We start from the raw sequence: 15,282 nt of genomic DNA on the forward strand, positions 1-15,282 counted from the left end.
GCACATACAGATAATCAAGTTTTCAATGTAGGAAAGATCCTTTGAATTTGATAATATTAACGAATATAATGATTGTAATTAACGGACTGAAGATCGAAACTTTTGTGGACTAAAAATACACGGTAGACTTTGGCGACATAAGATTCTAATAACGGGGTCTGCTCGGCGCTCACATTTTAATTATTTCTGATAAACACATTACTAAGAGTTAGAGAGATCCCTACGGATGAAAGTTATTTGTATTTAAGATTAATGAAAACAGGTTCTTGCTTTTAAAATATTTTATGTAAAACGGTTTGAAAAATTTATAAAATGTTTTTTAATTATAAAATTGGCAATAAGCACGATATTTTATTTTTTCAGACGATGACTTAGTAACTTCCCGAGAGATCCCTCTAGAAACATTTGAGAGAATCAGAAATAATTCAAATAAACCCCACGGAAAGATCAATTTTCTAGATCTGCTAGAGCAAAGTCGACCGTAGGTCCGTCTTTTACCCCGGGCCGCGCCGGAAATTGTTTTTCCACGAGATCATCACTTATGTCGTTTAGATTCTAACTTTATTTTATAGATTTTATTCGGCAATTTCAACCCCAGGTCTGTCCAATACACCAGGACTGTGCGTTATGCACGGCTGCTTCACTTACGTCGGTAAGATTCTGACTTTATTTCAGGGTATTGTCTCGTCTTTAACTAAAATGTCGACCATAGGGGTATAAGATCTCGAATATGATATTTGGACAACCGTACATTTATAAATCCGGGTGGTATGTTGCTCACAACCGACCGTACCAAGATATGTAATACGCATCGTTAATGATATATTGAATATTTTTGTTTACAGTGTTTATTGACAAATTCACATTTTTTAAAATCCGATAGCGCCATCTATCTCAGAACCATTGAAACTAATTTGGTGAACACACTGTACCTGCCAATGTTATACGAAATAACTGAAATGTTACTATCGCGTCCTTAGGTTCTAAAGTAGGTACCTTCGTAGGTATGCAAACTGCATTTTATCGGTGTGATTATATAAGGAAAGAAATTCGAACGTTCAGTTATTTCATGATACCCACATTCGTATTTTCTCACAAAAACTCTTGTGATAAGTAAACACGATAAGTTTTCGAGGTCGTTAAAATTTGTAAGATTCTGCAAATGAATTTAGTAAATAATGATCGCGGAGTGACCTACTAATTGAATATGCTTGGCTTAATCTTATCACTAAACTCAGTCGCACGTACCTCTTAACATGATAACAGTGTTGTTGAGCTGAGGACATACATAAGCATTCACACAAAATTGTTCCAATTTACCAGTCTTCTCTAATTTCCGTGATGCACAGCACTTTTTTCTGTAATAATGCGCGAGTGTTGATATTTTCAAATACAATTTTCGCAGTGAAGTTAAATTAAATATAGTGATATACACGACAGTTCAATGTCTAATTAAACAATTACTACGATATTCACGGTATGGAAGAAATTGTTTGTGAATTATAAGCAAATTGTGATATCAAAATGCGTGCAAACGTTTGTGTTTTAGTTGCGTTGGTTTTAGCCTTTTGCAATGTGGAGAGTTATAGGATTCTTGGAATTTTTCCCCATACGGCTAAAAGCCACGACTATGTCTTCAATGCACTCATGAAAGGACTGGCAGAAAAGGGACATGATGTCACAGTGATTTCTCATTTCCCAAATAAGAATCTGCAAGATAATTACACACACATTAGTCTGCGAGGATCATTGCCAATCTTGGAGGATATCTTCACTTTTGAAATGATGAGACAACCGCCCATGATATTCGGATTAGATCAAATAGAAATGCATTATGAAACTATCATGGTTCTCTCGGAGCTAGGTAAAGATACCTGTCATGCTCTGTTGCAGAATGAAGAAGTGAAGAAATTGAAGGAAGGACAATTCGACCTGGCCATCGTTGAGACTTTCAATAGTGATTGCAGTCTCGGATTAGTTGATCACTTGAAGGTTCCTTTTATTGGATTTTCATCCCATGCTTTCATGCCTTGGACAGCGAGAAGATTGGGTCTTAGTGAAAATCCATCGTTTAAACCTTTTCACTTCTTAGGATATGGCAGAAAACCTAACTTTATAGAAAGAATTAAATCATTCATAGCAAATCAGATATATACATTCATCTACTACAATACGTTGCAAAAGAATGACATCGCTTACTTGGAGAACTATTATAGCAAAGATTTTTCTAACATTGAAGAGCTAGCTAAAAGCATGAGTCTAGTTCTAGTGAGTACATATTTCCCACTTCACGGAGCATTCGAAGCACCACCAAGTGTTATTGAGGTTGGAGGAATTCACATACAACAAAACAAAACTTTACCGAAGGTAAGGGCTCTAATATACCTCTAAATAACACAGGTTTACGCAAGCAATTGCGCTATTCAAAGATTAAGAGTTTTATTTATCATTACGTACTTTAATATTTTAAAACACTTACATTGATAACAAAATCTTATCAAAAACATATTTATTGGAAGCCAACTAGTTTGTCAATGAATACACATTGCATATAACAATAATATGTTACATTCAATACTTAACTTGCACAAGTATAGTTTTTTGTTTCAAATCACTAGACACTTAAAAAACGTATTTTTCGTTGCATTCGTAATTTTGATAACATTTTTACCGTGCATTTATTATTTATTTACTATATACTTAAAAATACAATTATAGAATAATTAATCTTTGACTGTACAACTGGGAAGGTTTCCCGTTTCAGGACAATGAAATTGATAGGTTTACTTCATATGAAGTAGGTAATGTAACCCTATATAACAATAAATTCATATCATTTGTGAAATTATTTTTTACATTACATTTAATTCTTATCATTGTGGAAATAACTTTCATGTTTACAATATAATAGATAAGTTAGGTAAGCAACTTTTTTTTTTCATTTTCTCTATGATTTGTAATGAAATATGTGTAGGAATTATTATTTAACTGATTTAAGATTTGTTTGTGGTACATTTTATTTGAGTCTGGTGGCAATTTTAGGTCTAGAGGCCAAACATATTAAATAATTATATGAATATACTAAACATTCGTTATTTATCTGTAAGTTAGCATATGTTCGCTCTCAACTCTCCTAGAAGCCAATTTCATTGATTTTATTATAAAATATTCTGACTTAAGCACGAAATATATTTTAATTGGAATCTGTATAAAAAAAAGTTGCTCACAATAACAACAACAACAAAAAAATAACATCAATTATCGTATTCTACAACAATTTTTTTTTTAAATTTATCATAAAATTGTCTTCAATCGGAGAATTGAATCTTTTATTATGTAGTATTTAAAATTTTTGGGCTAATATTTATAGAAGTAATCTGATTTATATAAACTACGTCTACAATACCATAAATTGATTTTTGTTGTTGTCTGTTTTGATCCCAGCCCATCCCAATTGCTACTCATTGCATTTCACAGTAAGTCGTACCGAAATTTTCTCCAACTACACCAAAGATAATATACACTAAAAATAATTGAAGTATGACTTCTAAATAGCCAAATGTTCTTTCTGTCACCGAAAGAAGAACTCAAGAATACTTAGAATACCTGGGACCATAGAATTTTTTCTATATCATTGTAACATGAAACGAAATGAAATATTTGTTATTTCAGGATCTGCAAAAGTACATGAATGAAGCTAAGCATGGAGTTATCGTGTTCAGCATGGGATCGATGCTGAGAGCGACTTCTTGGCCTCCTGCAAGACTGAAAGCCTTTCAAGAAGCCTTTTCAAGCTTGCCGCAAAACATTCTGTGGAAGTGGGAAGATGACACCATGCCTGGAAAACCTGCAAACGTTAAGATCGTCAAATGGCTTCCACAATTTGATCTCCTCAGTAAGTATTATCTTTCTTGACAGCAACCTAAATACTATCACGTATGAAATTGTATGTTTAAGAAACAGCAGATTCTTGAACGTTGAACTCTTCCTTTGAAATACCTTTCTTGAACAGACATATTTCAAGTAAATTATGGCGTTTCTTAGAAATATTTCAAGAAAACCTGGTTGATCACTATTTGGACCTTTGGTTTGACGACATTAAGGTATGATGAACTATTTTAAGTGTTGTCAATAGAATCTCTAGAAAACTAATGCGTCTGACATCATGAAATTAGAACAAAATTATTTCGTACAGTATTTGAGATCGCAATATCATACCGATGATGATAAAAAGATGGGAATACGAAACTGGGTCAACCCATAAAATTCAACCGTTATATTTTAACTACACACACACATACATATCTGATACTATAATGCCAATGAAGAAGGTAGCGCAACACGGCATAATACCCCAAAAATAAATCACTAAAATACTTTTGGCCGTGAAAATCTCAAATAATATCTACATACTTATTGTGCATATTACGAAAATCCGTTTTGTGTGCGGATGTTTGCCGAAAACTGTTAGTTTATGTACACAAAGATATTAAGAAATGGTTTTTAAAAATTTTAGTTCAAATATGTACAAAATATCAAGAAAAACCTTTGAAGCCTACGTAACATTGACAAATGATACTTTGTTACAGATCATCCCAACATCAAGGCTCTCATAACGCATGCTGGCGGCCTAGGATTATCAGAAGCTGTTCACTCTGGAGTTCCAGTATTGGCCATACCTATTTATGGAGACCAGGCACATAACGCAGGGGCAGCTAGAGACAGTATGATTGGGGATGTTCTGGAATATGATGACATCACAACTGAGAACGTATTGAAGGGACTTAGGAATATTTTGGAACCCAGGTTAGTTTCTTTATCGATTAATTTATCAGATACATCAAAATCACGTTAAAATTTTAAATAATTTGTTCCGATTGTCCGTCAAATCTTTGCGTTGTTTTAAATAGTTTTCTTTCATAAAATTACTACGGAGGTGATCAAAAATATTATTATTTTTTTAAATTTTTTTATATTAACTCCACACAGGAGACCCTGAAGAAAATAATTTCCCTCAGGGCCTATGTCATCTTTGGGGATGCTGTGTGGAGGGTCTTTTTGTGGAGAGGAAGGAGTGAACATGGGTCTTGAAGAGTCCCATGTTGTGGGAGGGAGGAAACACAGAGGCCGACAGTTCGTTCCACAGCCGAGCTGTTGAACTTAAGAACGAATCGTAGAAGCGACCCGTTCTCATGTGACAAATGTCGACCGTGTACAAATGTTGGGCGCGCGTTTGGAGTGTATCCCGACTACGCACCGGTGCCGAAGGGATCAATGACGCTAGTTCCTCAGAGCATCTTCCATTGTAATACCGATAGAACAAGGACAGCATACCTACCCGACGCCTGTGCTCTAAAGATTGCAGTCCGTTTGTTAAGATTTGGGAATCTATCAGACGGACCGCCCATTTTTGCACAGAGTCAAGGGTTTTTTTCAGGTATTTTAATTAATTACAGACAGTCGCTAAATTTTCATCTCCCTCTTAGAAGGCCAATTCTAAACAGAATTCTTTTATTTACAGATCCACAAATTAATTTAACTTTAATTATTACCACGTTTACATTTTGAAATTTATTCACCTTCACCGGTCAAAAAACGAAAATTCACCATACAACACGACTCAAACTAGAATCTACTCGTAAAAAACTAGAATCTAAACTAGATCACTCAATCTACCTATCCCCATCTACTCCCATCCTTCGAACCTTTATCCAAATCCAATGTCGTCTACTATCCAAAGAAAAATAAGACTGCGATATATTATAATATTTTTATTTATTTATTTTTAGACTACAGCAGAATGCGAAACGATTATCTGCCATCTGGAAAGACAGACAAATCTCTCCTTTGGAAACAGGAATATATTGGGTGGAACACGTCATCAAGCATGGGGGAACGCATCTCCGACCAGCATCGGCAGATCTTCCTCTGTATCGTTACCTTTTACTAGACATTTTTGCCTTTTTCATATTTTTAGGACTACTTTTCGTCTTGTTTATTAGGTTTGTCTTCAGAAAATTGTTTACAAATGCAAAGAACGATAAAAGTGTTGGAAGTAAGTCAAAAAAGGTGGACTAAACTAAAATAAGATTTTTTTAAATTATATTTAAATACTACGCAGATATGAGTAGTATGTTGTTATAGTAGATTTGTTATTAAAAAATTTCAAAACTAAGAACTATGAACATATTTTTATTGACACCACCTAAAAAAATATTTTTTGTTAGAAATACTAAGAACCACACATGAAAATACAGGCAAAAAAAAATCAAAATATTTCGTTATAATTTCTTGATAGCTTCAATTATTGCATGGATCTGTGGTCGAGAGTTCTTCTCTGTTTTATCCCCAGCTGTGAGTGTTCGCAAGTTTATCGAGATTTGATGAAGAAGTTAATAATTTAACAGTTGTATATGTATATATTTTGTATGTGTAATTGTTTTTAAAAAGGTACACATTTCATAAGGCAATTTACAAGCTACGAATTCGTTTTTAACAATATTACCCGTCGCAGTGCAGAGCAGGCAACCTAATAGAAATCAAAGATAAATTAATGCCATCGATGAAGATATATTTCTAAAACTGATATTAATGTGTCATTAAAAGAACTGTCGTTTTTTTTTTATAGTGAATACCTCACAAGAGTCCCAACTGCTACCGTCTGGAGCCAGTGAGACTATGGCATCCCCAATTGGGGGATGTTGTGAGGCTGAAGGTAAGTGGGGAAGGGAAAGAGGAAGGTGGGGAAGTACCTGGCTATTCAGATCTAGTCACTAAACACGGCTAAAGCCATTTGGAGCAACGTTTCAATTCTGAATGGTGGTCTTACACCAGGGCGATAATGGTAGTATCTTCCACTCTGGAACGTGCCGCAAATATACTATATATTATTTTAATAAATTAATTGTGAAATAACACAAATTAATCAAATAAAATTTATTTGCGCACGCCGGGTTCGAACCCGCGACTTTCGGAATGGCAGTCCAATGCGTTACCACTGGACTATGCAAGCCGTCAAAATATTATATTTCCGGTACCTACCTACTTACCGAAGTTCTAAAATTTATTACAATGCGGTATATATGGATTGAAATTTATGCAAATGAAAATGAGTATCGAGCGAGGGGAGACCGTGTTTGTTAAAAATGTGTTTTGTACAATATTATGAATTATACTGGTGTTCGTAATGCCATTTTATTTGATTCTTTGGGATGATTTGGGAGAATAATTGGTAATAAAAGAGCACAGAAAGTTTGATTGCACAAAACAAATCAAATTATAAAATACATTGTGTCCGAGGGTAAAGTGCGCTAACTTCGCGAGATGATTCTACGTGATTTTAGAAGTCAAAAAGAAAATGAACTTTTTTCGAAAATCTAATGTTTCAATGTAGTTTTTAGGTAAAAAATATGAATTTTTTGCATGGGAAAATAAATATTCTTTGATGAAAAAATATGTTTCTATTTGAAAATAAATTATCTTTTTTACTTCTACGATCATGTAGAATCACCTCCCGAAATTAGCGCACTTTACCCCGGATACCCTGTATATTTGTTTTGTGTGATGTATGGTAAAAAGTTGGGTATTCAAGCGATAGATGGCACCAGTCAGAAAGCTTACTCCAGAGTCCGACAGATGTCGCTAGAGTGTAGCGATTGCCTGTGGGGTATCCTTGTCAGACTTGAAGCTTCTAGAAACAGAGAATTACCAACCCTCGGGTAATGAACAGTATAGTAAAATCCAGACTTATATTTACTGTAACGTAAATACACGAAATTATTGTAAAAGAACCTTTTACTCAATCAAGAGTTCCCAACACACTAAATCTGCAAGTAAAGGCAGAGACATAACAATAACAAACATTAAGTTTAAAAAATCCAAAATTTTATTAACTATGTAAGCAGTCATCTATAACATAACATGAACTTAGATTTTCTACGTATTTTTTGTGTTTTCGAACAAGATTTAGATCCTTTATAAACCGAAACAACTTACAGTATATGTATGCCAGCAGCTCAAAGAACGCCATGACATCTAGAAGTTACTTTATATTTGTCGTTTTCTATGTCCTTATCATAGTAAATATGCTATTTATAAACTGAAACAATAAGTAGTTGTTGTAGGCCAGAGTTGATGCCAGGAGCTTAAGGAACGCCATGGAATCTAGAACTTAGTTATTCTTTGTCTTTTTCTGTGTCTTCGGCTTAGAAAACAGGCTTTTAAAAAAATTAAATAATTTATAGTTGATGTATGCCAGGATTGATGCCAGGAGCGCAAGGAACGCCAGGACGTCTAGCAGGAGGTATCTATAGAGGGGGAGGTCAGCTGCAGCCGGCCTGAGGTGGCTACCACCGTGTCGGGCCACGTGCTCTGTCCAGTAGATGGCCGACTCTAGAGGGCTCTGTGGACGATCTTGCCATATCGCAGAGAGCTTCTTGGCTTTTTCTTGTACACTGAAAAGAAGAAAAAAACATGATTTAACAACTGGTGTTTTTAATGCGGCACATATAGTTTGTGATGAATCTTTCTAAACTAGGTTAGACCAATGGATAATAGAAACAATCAAACATCAAGAATTTACCAGATGGATGATAGGGCTTTTAATTTTTGTGTTTTGTGGTTTTGTGTTTGACCAGCTTTGTAGTTAAGTAGTTAGCTTAAGTATGGTAACTATACCATATTAAGGTGGGCGTTGGGTACGCCGGATTTATTCAAATTTAATTTGATGTTTGATTACTTATACAGCAATAATTATTATTAAAGGACGCTTTATTTTTATTTGATGTGTTAAATTAAAACAAAGATTTACAGTTTTTAACTTATTTTAAACCATCGATCGATGTTTGTATTCTAAATATTTGAGAGATAAATGAAATAAACACTGTTTTGTCCGATGACAGCAACTGACCTATCGCACGTGTTTTGATAATTATATGATAATATCAAAGAGTTCATAGAAAATAATTTTGCAACCGTTGTTTTATAACTAAATCAATAATATTTACAGTAGGTTTATTTTCCGGAATTCCTTTCGCAATTTATGAATCATCCTCAACGCAATATCATTTCCTATTATTGACAAGCAAAAAACAATGTTAATTTTATTCACTGAAGAATTGAACTGAAGGATGCGCGTTGTGGCGTATCCGGTTCATGTACCCGGAGGTAAGACCGAATTTTCTTTAATACTTTTTAATTAATCAAACGTTTTTATTTTATTTATTTATTTATTTATACGCCCATTGGGCTTTTACATACATAGTTAATAAAAAAATAATATTTTGAAGATTGCAAGTTCACAAAAGTAATAGTAAAAATACATATAACCATATCCATTTGACATATTATAACAGCAAGTAAATAGTACAAAAATAAGAATATTCCGACTCCTAAGTTATACAGACTTAAATTAGTTAATAAGAAATGTAAAGTTTATATGTAAATGCTAGGTAGTGGCAGCAGTAACATGATACAATACGACACATAGTGTATGAGGCCTTTGAGTAAGAAAGCTAACGAAATAATTATTATTGGCAGTATTGTTAGCAAATATAATGTGTTTGACTGGTTGTAGTGGCCTGCTAAATCGAAGGCAATTGGTCAGCCATTTTACATAGTTTATTGTGCAGATTATAAATATAGAATAGTAAAACAATAATATGACATTCACCATTAGACATATAAAGACAAGCAAAAAGCAAATATAGACATGATAGTTTGTAGGTATAAGCCTGTTTTGTCGATCTTGAGGAAAAAACGATTTGTTTTTAAATTGTTTATGCAAAAAATAAATAATTTCACTCGTCAGTCTGGGGCAAAGAAGACATACTGGTCTTGATCTACCCGTGGGCCCGAAGAAAGCTCTTTTTTCCATACTTCTTGTGAAATTTGGAGGTTTTGGATCACAGGGGCTCAACTACAAAAAACTGGTGTTTTGAGTGAATCTTGGTTTCGGCAATGCCCTTATCATATATATTAGTGACACGAAGCTCTATCTCGTATACACAGCCATTTAAGATATACCTACAGTTGGGCAGTTTCTTGTGTTTGTATGACTTGTTGCATAGCTTTTATCTAATGTAATTTTATTCTTATTTTTTATGTTTCAAAGTATCTGTCAAATTAAAATTATATTAACAACAATGTAAAAGCCCTCTGGGCGTTAAATAAATAAATAATAATAAATATCAGTCGGGCATACAGTTGGATGTATGAGCAATGAGCATGCCAATCTTTATTTGCGTTTATCTCAAAACTATGTTTTGTAGATAGACCCCTGTGATCCTTAACCCCCGAATTTATCAAATATTTTCAACCAACAAAATTTTTCTTGAACGGGTAATCAAAATCACTGTAACGTCTGCGATTATTATTAGAAAGGTCTTGTGTATATTGGCGACGTCAATTTTTTTCGAATTGGTTATAGATCATTCTTCTAGAGAGAATCTGTTCAGTGTTCGTAATCAATTAACACACTTTCTCAAGTTTTAGTCAAACTTGATAACTGATTGTCGATTCATCGGTAATATTGATTAATTACTATGATAATATATAATTCTTTTTAATATTCAATGTACCTACAATACACAAAATATATAAAAAATATTCAATACAACAATTTTTTAAAGAAAAGCAATTAATTTAAAGCGATCGGTCAATGGCTGAGTTGATATCGTGTTTGGGTCCAAGCCATTCGTAGTGTGTTCAATTCCTTGGCTGACTTAGTTCTCATTACAACACATGCAACATTTTCCGCTTACTGTGGTAGTAGTAAGATATTTTCAAATATTTTCAGGTTATTCGTAACCCGAGAATGTTTATCTTTCTTTATAAAAATTAATAATAATATAAATAAATAACATACAATTCAATGTATCAGCAAGATATTAGAACAATATTAAAATCCCAAAATGTAATACTAAACACATTCAAAATACCTATTTCTATCTAGGTATATCTTACTTTAACAACCTTCCTTTGAATCTAAAAATTATCGAAAATATTCATGAATTGTAGCTGCACTGAAAAATTTTCTTAGACTACTTAATCCACATATCTATTATTATTTTTTTTTAAATCTTAAAATCCATTATTAATCAACTTTTTTATTATTTACAATATTTCATTAATTACTTTATACATAATTGAGCTAGAATTCCCACCCCAAACACCGCCTTATCTTTTTATGGTGAGGAAAGGCTATTTTTTGTTTTACATTATAATACTTTATGACACATGAACAATGCATATTTATTATAAAAAATATTTTTTAAAAATGTAGTCGAGTAGTAGAGAATAAAAACTGACAAATATCAAATAATTATAAGCAATAATTAGTCGCCGGAAATATTAATACAAATTGAAAATATCTCCCGAGTAAAAATAAATACCGCCAACGGGAATTGAACCCGTGCCTTCTGATGTCCGGTCAGTTGCTCTGTAATCACTGAGCAATGTTGGCTTATTTCAATATTTTTTTTTTTTTGTTCAGAGGTTAGTAATTTTTTTTTTATTATATAAGTACATTTTTGTTTATTTGTTACAATATATGATCAAATATTTCAAGACCCCTCTTCCATAGAAGCATTAGCTTGTGGCTGGAAATGGAGTGTACATTGTTTTATTACAGTATGTAGGTAATTAAAAATAAAATGATTTTACTTATTTGAAGAATGGAATGTTACTTAAGGAAACTAATTGAGATGAGTTATTCTTAAGATTAATTCAATTGGAAACATTTTTATTTTTTGTAAGTTTGTCTTTAAAATATTTTTTCACAGTGTTTATTATTTGGATGTTATCATTAATGTTTCTAATTTCTTCAGGTGGTCGATTGAAAAAAATTCTTGCCCGGTAAGTGTAATAATTTTGTGCAAAGGAAGTCTTTAATTTTGGGCATGGAAAAATATATTTAAGTCGAGTACGGTTTTCAGTTAGAAATTGATACATGTCTTTTTCTTTTATGATTTGAATTAATGCATTTGTAGTATAAAGATCTTTAAATGAAGGCACTTGAAATTCTTCGAATAATCGATCCGTTGGGTAATCGGAAGGTTTTCTTAATATTAATTTAATTATTAACCTTTGTACAACTTCTATTGGAGTAAGGTTAGTTTTGTATGTGGATCCCCAACTAATGATACCATATTGATTGGACTAAGGCATAATATATTAAATAATAATAATAAGACAAAAAATTTCTGATTCTTAAAAATACATATATGTATCAGTTTTCTGATTTTTTTTACAATTTGACATATTTGTTCCTTCCAATTCAAATTTTTATCGATAATTACTCCTAGATATTTGATTGTGTTTGTGTTTTTTAGTATTGTGTTATTGATGATATGTACTAGTACCTCAATCAACAATTACTGCTTATTATATTTTTTCCACTTGTAAACAACCAAATTTATTTTTGTAGGAAAGGCTTTGTTAGTGCTAAATTTCTCACTAGATGGCGTCGAGACATATGATTTCTTAATTTCTGGTGAAATATTTTTGACTTGTCAAATATTACTATTTTTTTAATGATAAACTTATATAATTAAACTGATATTATTGCTTGTAATTATTTGTTATCTTTAATGCTATGCATAAAACCTTGTCTTATAAACATTAGTTTATCATTAAAAAATAACTGACGAATATGAATAAACAATGATGCCATACCACGACAATGAAAATCTGAAGATTTGAGTTCAAAAATTTGACAAATCTTTTTCAGTTTTATATTTTTATATATTAGAAAAACAGACATTTCAAAAATAAGTAATTTTATGAAAATCTGTCGATTTTTTTCTTTTTGCATCCGTCGCCAAGACCCGGATAAACATTACCCCATAAACCCGGATACCGCAGCTCAGTCACCACATATTGCGAACCATTTGGGGTGACCTATGGTAGAGGTGTTGGTTATCCAATAAATGGTTCCCGGGACGGCGGTACCCGTAAGCGTCTCCCAAATTAATTTATTAATAAGTTTATTTTCACTAATTTACGATAGTAGGGAGCAGTTGGGCCTCTTGTGTGGTATTCATATAAAAAAAATAAACATCAAGGAACGATTTGATTCATTACAATAATTTAGGGATTTACCAAACACTTTGAAGTTAATTTTAATAACCGGGTGATAACGAATGACCAATGGAATCTTTTCACGTCATTATAAAACAATTAAGACAAATCTGCTGTCATTAGAGAGTAGGAAAAATCGAAATGTTCACTGTTGGTACCTCACATGATATTTATTTATTTTCAAAGAAAATCGGGTTTTACCGAAAATATTAATAAAACACTTTATCGTACAGTTCAGGCCAAAGATATTAGAAGAACAAGATGTGCTATGAGCAGTTCATACTGTGTGGAATTGTTTTGCCCAGTGTCGCCGGTTTTGTTCACCAATACTACTGCACACCTTCGCTTACGCTAAGGTATCCGCACTAATACATAGAACAGATTTCTGTACGTACACGTCCCGATAGTATTCAAAGTACCCTAATTAGGTAGTACTCCGCCTACGGTCCGGCGGCCAACATAGCATATCTCGTTCTTCTAATATCTTTGGTTCAGGCGATTCACCATTTTCCACTCACTTTATCGTAAAAATAAAAAAAAAACTCGGTAACGGTTAATAAAAACATATAAAAAATTTAACGCAATCGCAGTTTGATAATGACCTTGACAATAATATAAACTAAAATACTCGCAGAACTTAATAATAAAAAAATGTTTATTTCGGTATGTGGGGAGGTTAGTGCAGTCCCACACATTCCATATCCATATAGAGATTCCATATAACATTCCTAAATTTGATTCACTTTAAATTTTAAGAATTATAATGTTTTAGAATGTTTTCAATGAATATTACATCATGCGGCTTCTGTTCAATACCTTTATTATAAAAATATCTTAATCACTCTTGCTGGCATCTAAAAGATCTCTTTAAAAAATGCTGTTATCATCTTAATGCGAAAACTTTAATTTTAAAGTCAAAAAGGTTTCAATTTCTTACCTCGGTTTGAGGACATCTCTCAACGCGTTGAGTACCAGATCCTTGGTGATGTATCTATATTCCAAGTAGGCCCCTACTCCACTGTCTCTTGCTGCAGCAGCATTACCGAACTGGTCTCCATATATTGGGATGGAGACAACTGGTACGCCACAGTGGACGGCTTCAGACAGACCAAGCATCCCAGCGTGTGTTATAAAAGCCTTCACGTTCTTGTGGTCTAAAAATGTTTATTTAAGTTAGTATTGAACATTTATATGTTTGTACCCTCGTATATTAAACAATTTTGAAAAGAACGCTTTTAAACCACGGACAAACCAATCCAATAATAATTGGATAATTTCTATAACGCCGCTTTGTGAATAATCACCTAAAGGAAAATGTTATCCTACCTGAATATTACTATTGTAATCCTACCTTTCAATTGTAAACAGACGATTAATCCGGTAACTTAATGCCAATATACTGATTATTGAATAAAGTCCGGCTCCTAGATGATGTTGCACGGTACTATATCGTTTCAAATATATCGAAAACCATGGAATAACCTATGTTTTATGATTGAGTTAACGCAGACTTTCATAGTTTAGATTCATTCCACCGTTTAATGGCATCCTGGTCAGGACGTAACCAAAATAATTTGTTAACTCACTCAACACTTCAATCTGCGGTACCCACTTCTGCAGCCTAACGTTTGAAGATTTTCCTTCCATGGTATCGTTCTCCCACTTCCACAGGACATCCTCTTTCAGCTCGGCGAAGGCCTCCTGAAAAGCTTTCAACTTCTCCTTGGGCCAGGATATTGCCCTCAGCATAGATCCCATGCTGAATAAGATGACCCCATGCTTCGAGTTGTTGAGGTACGTCTCCAGTTCCTTTGGAAATTAAAAAAAAATCAAAACATTTTTTTTTGCTAAAGAAAATCCTTATTTTTCTGCTTAGATGAATTAAAAGGGAACATGGGTTACTGATAAAATGTGCTTGGCTGCACTGAACTCAGTCCAGTGGTCAAACTGGTGATTTACTGCATTTAGTATCGCACATAAGCCCGTCGGTCAGACAAACTGTCGCTAGGCTCTTTTTGTGAAAAAATGCCATCCTGTGCTTTTGAGATGTGAAAAATTTATTCTCAACCAAAAACCAAATCTGATGGAGTTCTTTCCATTTGCGTGTACTCAAAAATCACTTATTGTTTCAATAAATACAGTTATTCAATGCTTTTCGAATAAAATAAAGTGAGACAGCGAACGCAGAAACACATAATAGTATGA

At 33.2% G+C, this 15,282-nt stretch overlaps 2 protein-coding genes across 2 annotated transcripts in view; one reads left to right on the top strand and one right to left on the bottom strand.

Annotated features, from left to right (window-relative positions):
* Window positions 1–1,005: 1,005 nt before the first annotated feature.
* Window positions 1,006–6,607, top strand: LOC149415393 (UDP-glycosyltransferase UGT5-like). The gene is made up of 4 exons (XM_089642325.1): window positions 1,006–2,367; window positions 3,673–3,895; window positions 4,590–4,806; window positions 5,790–6,607. The coding sequence occupies exons 1-4, from the start codon at window positions 1,525–1,527 to the stop codon at window positions 6,076–6,078; spliced, it is 1,572 nt and encodes a 523-aa protein (XP_089498451.1). The 5' UTR covers window positions 1,006–1,524; the 3' UTR covers window positions 6,079–6,607.
* Window positions 6,608–7,056: 449 nt separating this feature from the next.
* Window positions 7,057–15,282, bottom strand: part of LOC149415394 (UDP-glucosyltransferase 2-like) — a 32,154-nt gene continuing 23,928 nt past the window's right edge. Inside the window, exons 3-5 of the mRNA XM_089642209.1 lie at window positions 14,664–14,886; window positions 14,015–14,231; window positions 7,057–8,453 (exon numbers count right to left, since the gene is read on the bottom strand). Of these exons, the coding sequence (XP_089498335.1) occupies window positions 8,171–8,453; window positions 14,015–14,231; window positions 14,664–14,886 (723 nt within the window). The 3' untranslated portion in view covers window positions 7,057–8,170. The remainder of the gene's footprint in view (window positions 8,454–14,014; window positions 14,232–14,663; window positions 14,887–15,282) is intronic.

The sequence above is a fragment of the Hesperophylax consimilis genome, chromosome 18, assembly GCF_061612785.1.
Source record: "Hesperophylax consimilis isolate HC1 chromosome 18, BYU_Hcon_1.0, whole genome shotgun sequence".
Lineage (NCBI taxonomy): Eukaryota > Metazoa > Arthropoda > Insecta > Trichoptera > Limnephilidae > Hesperophylax > Hesperophylax consimilis.

Coding starts and splice junctions, on each gene's coding strand:
- LOC149415393 (XM_089642325.1), top strand. CDS start 1,525: ATGCGTGCAAACGTTTGTGTTTTAGTTGCGTTGGTTTTAGCCTTTTGC. Junction 3,896..4,589: donor TCCACAATTTGATCTCCTCA/GTAAGTATTATC, acceptor ACTTTGTTACAG/ATCATCCCAACATCAAGGCT. Junction 4,807..5,789: donor AGGAATATTTTGGAACCCAG/GTTAGTTTCTTT, acceptor ATTTATTTTTAG/ACTACAGCAGAATGCGAAAC.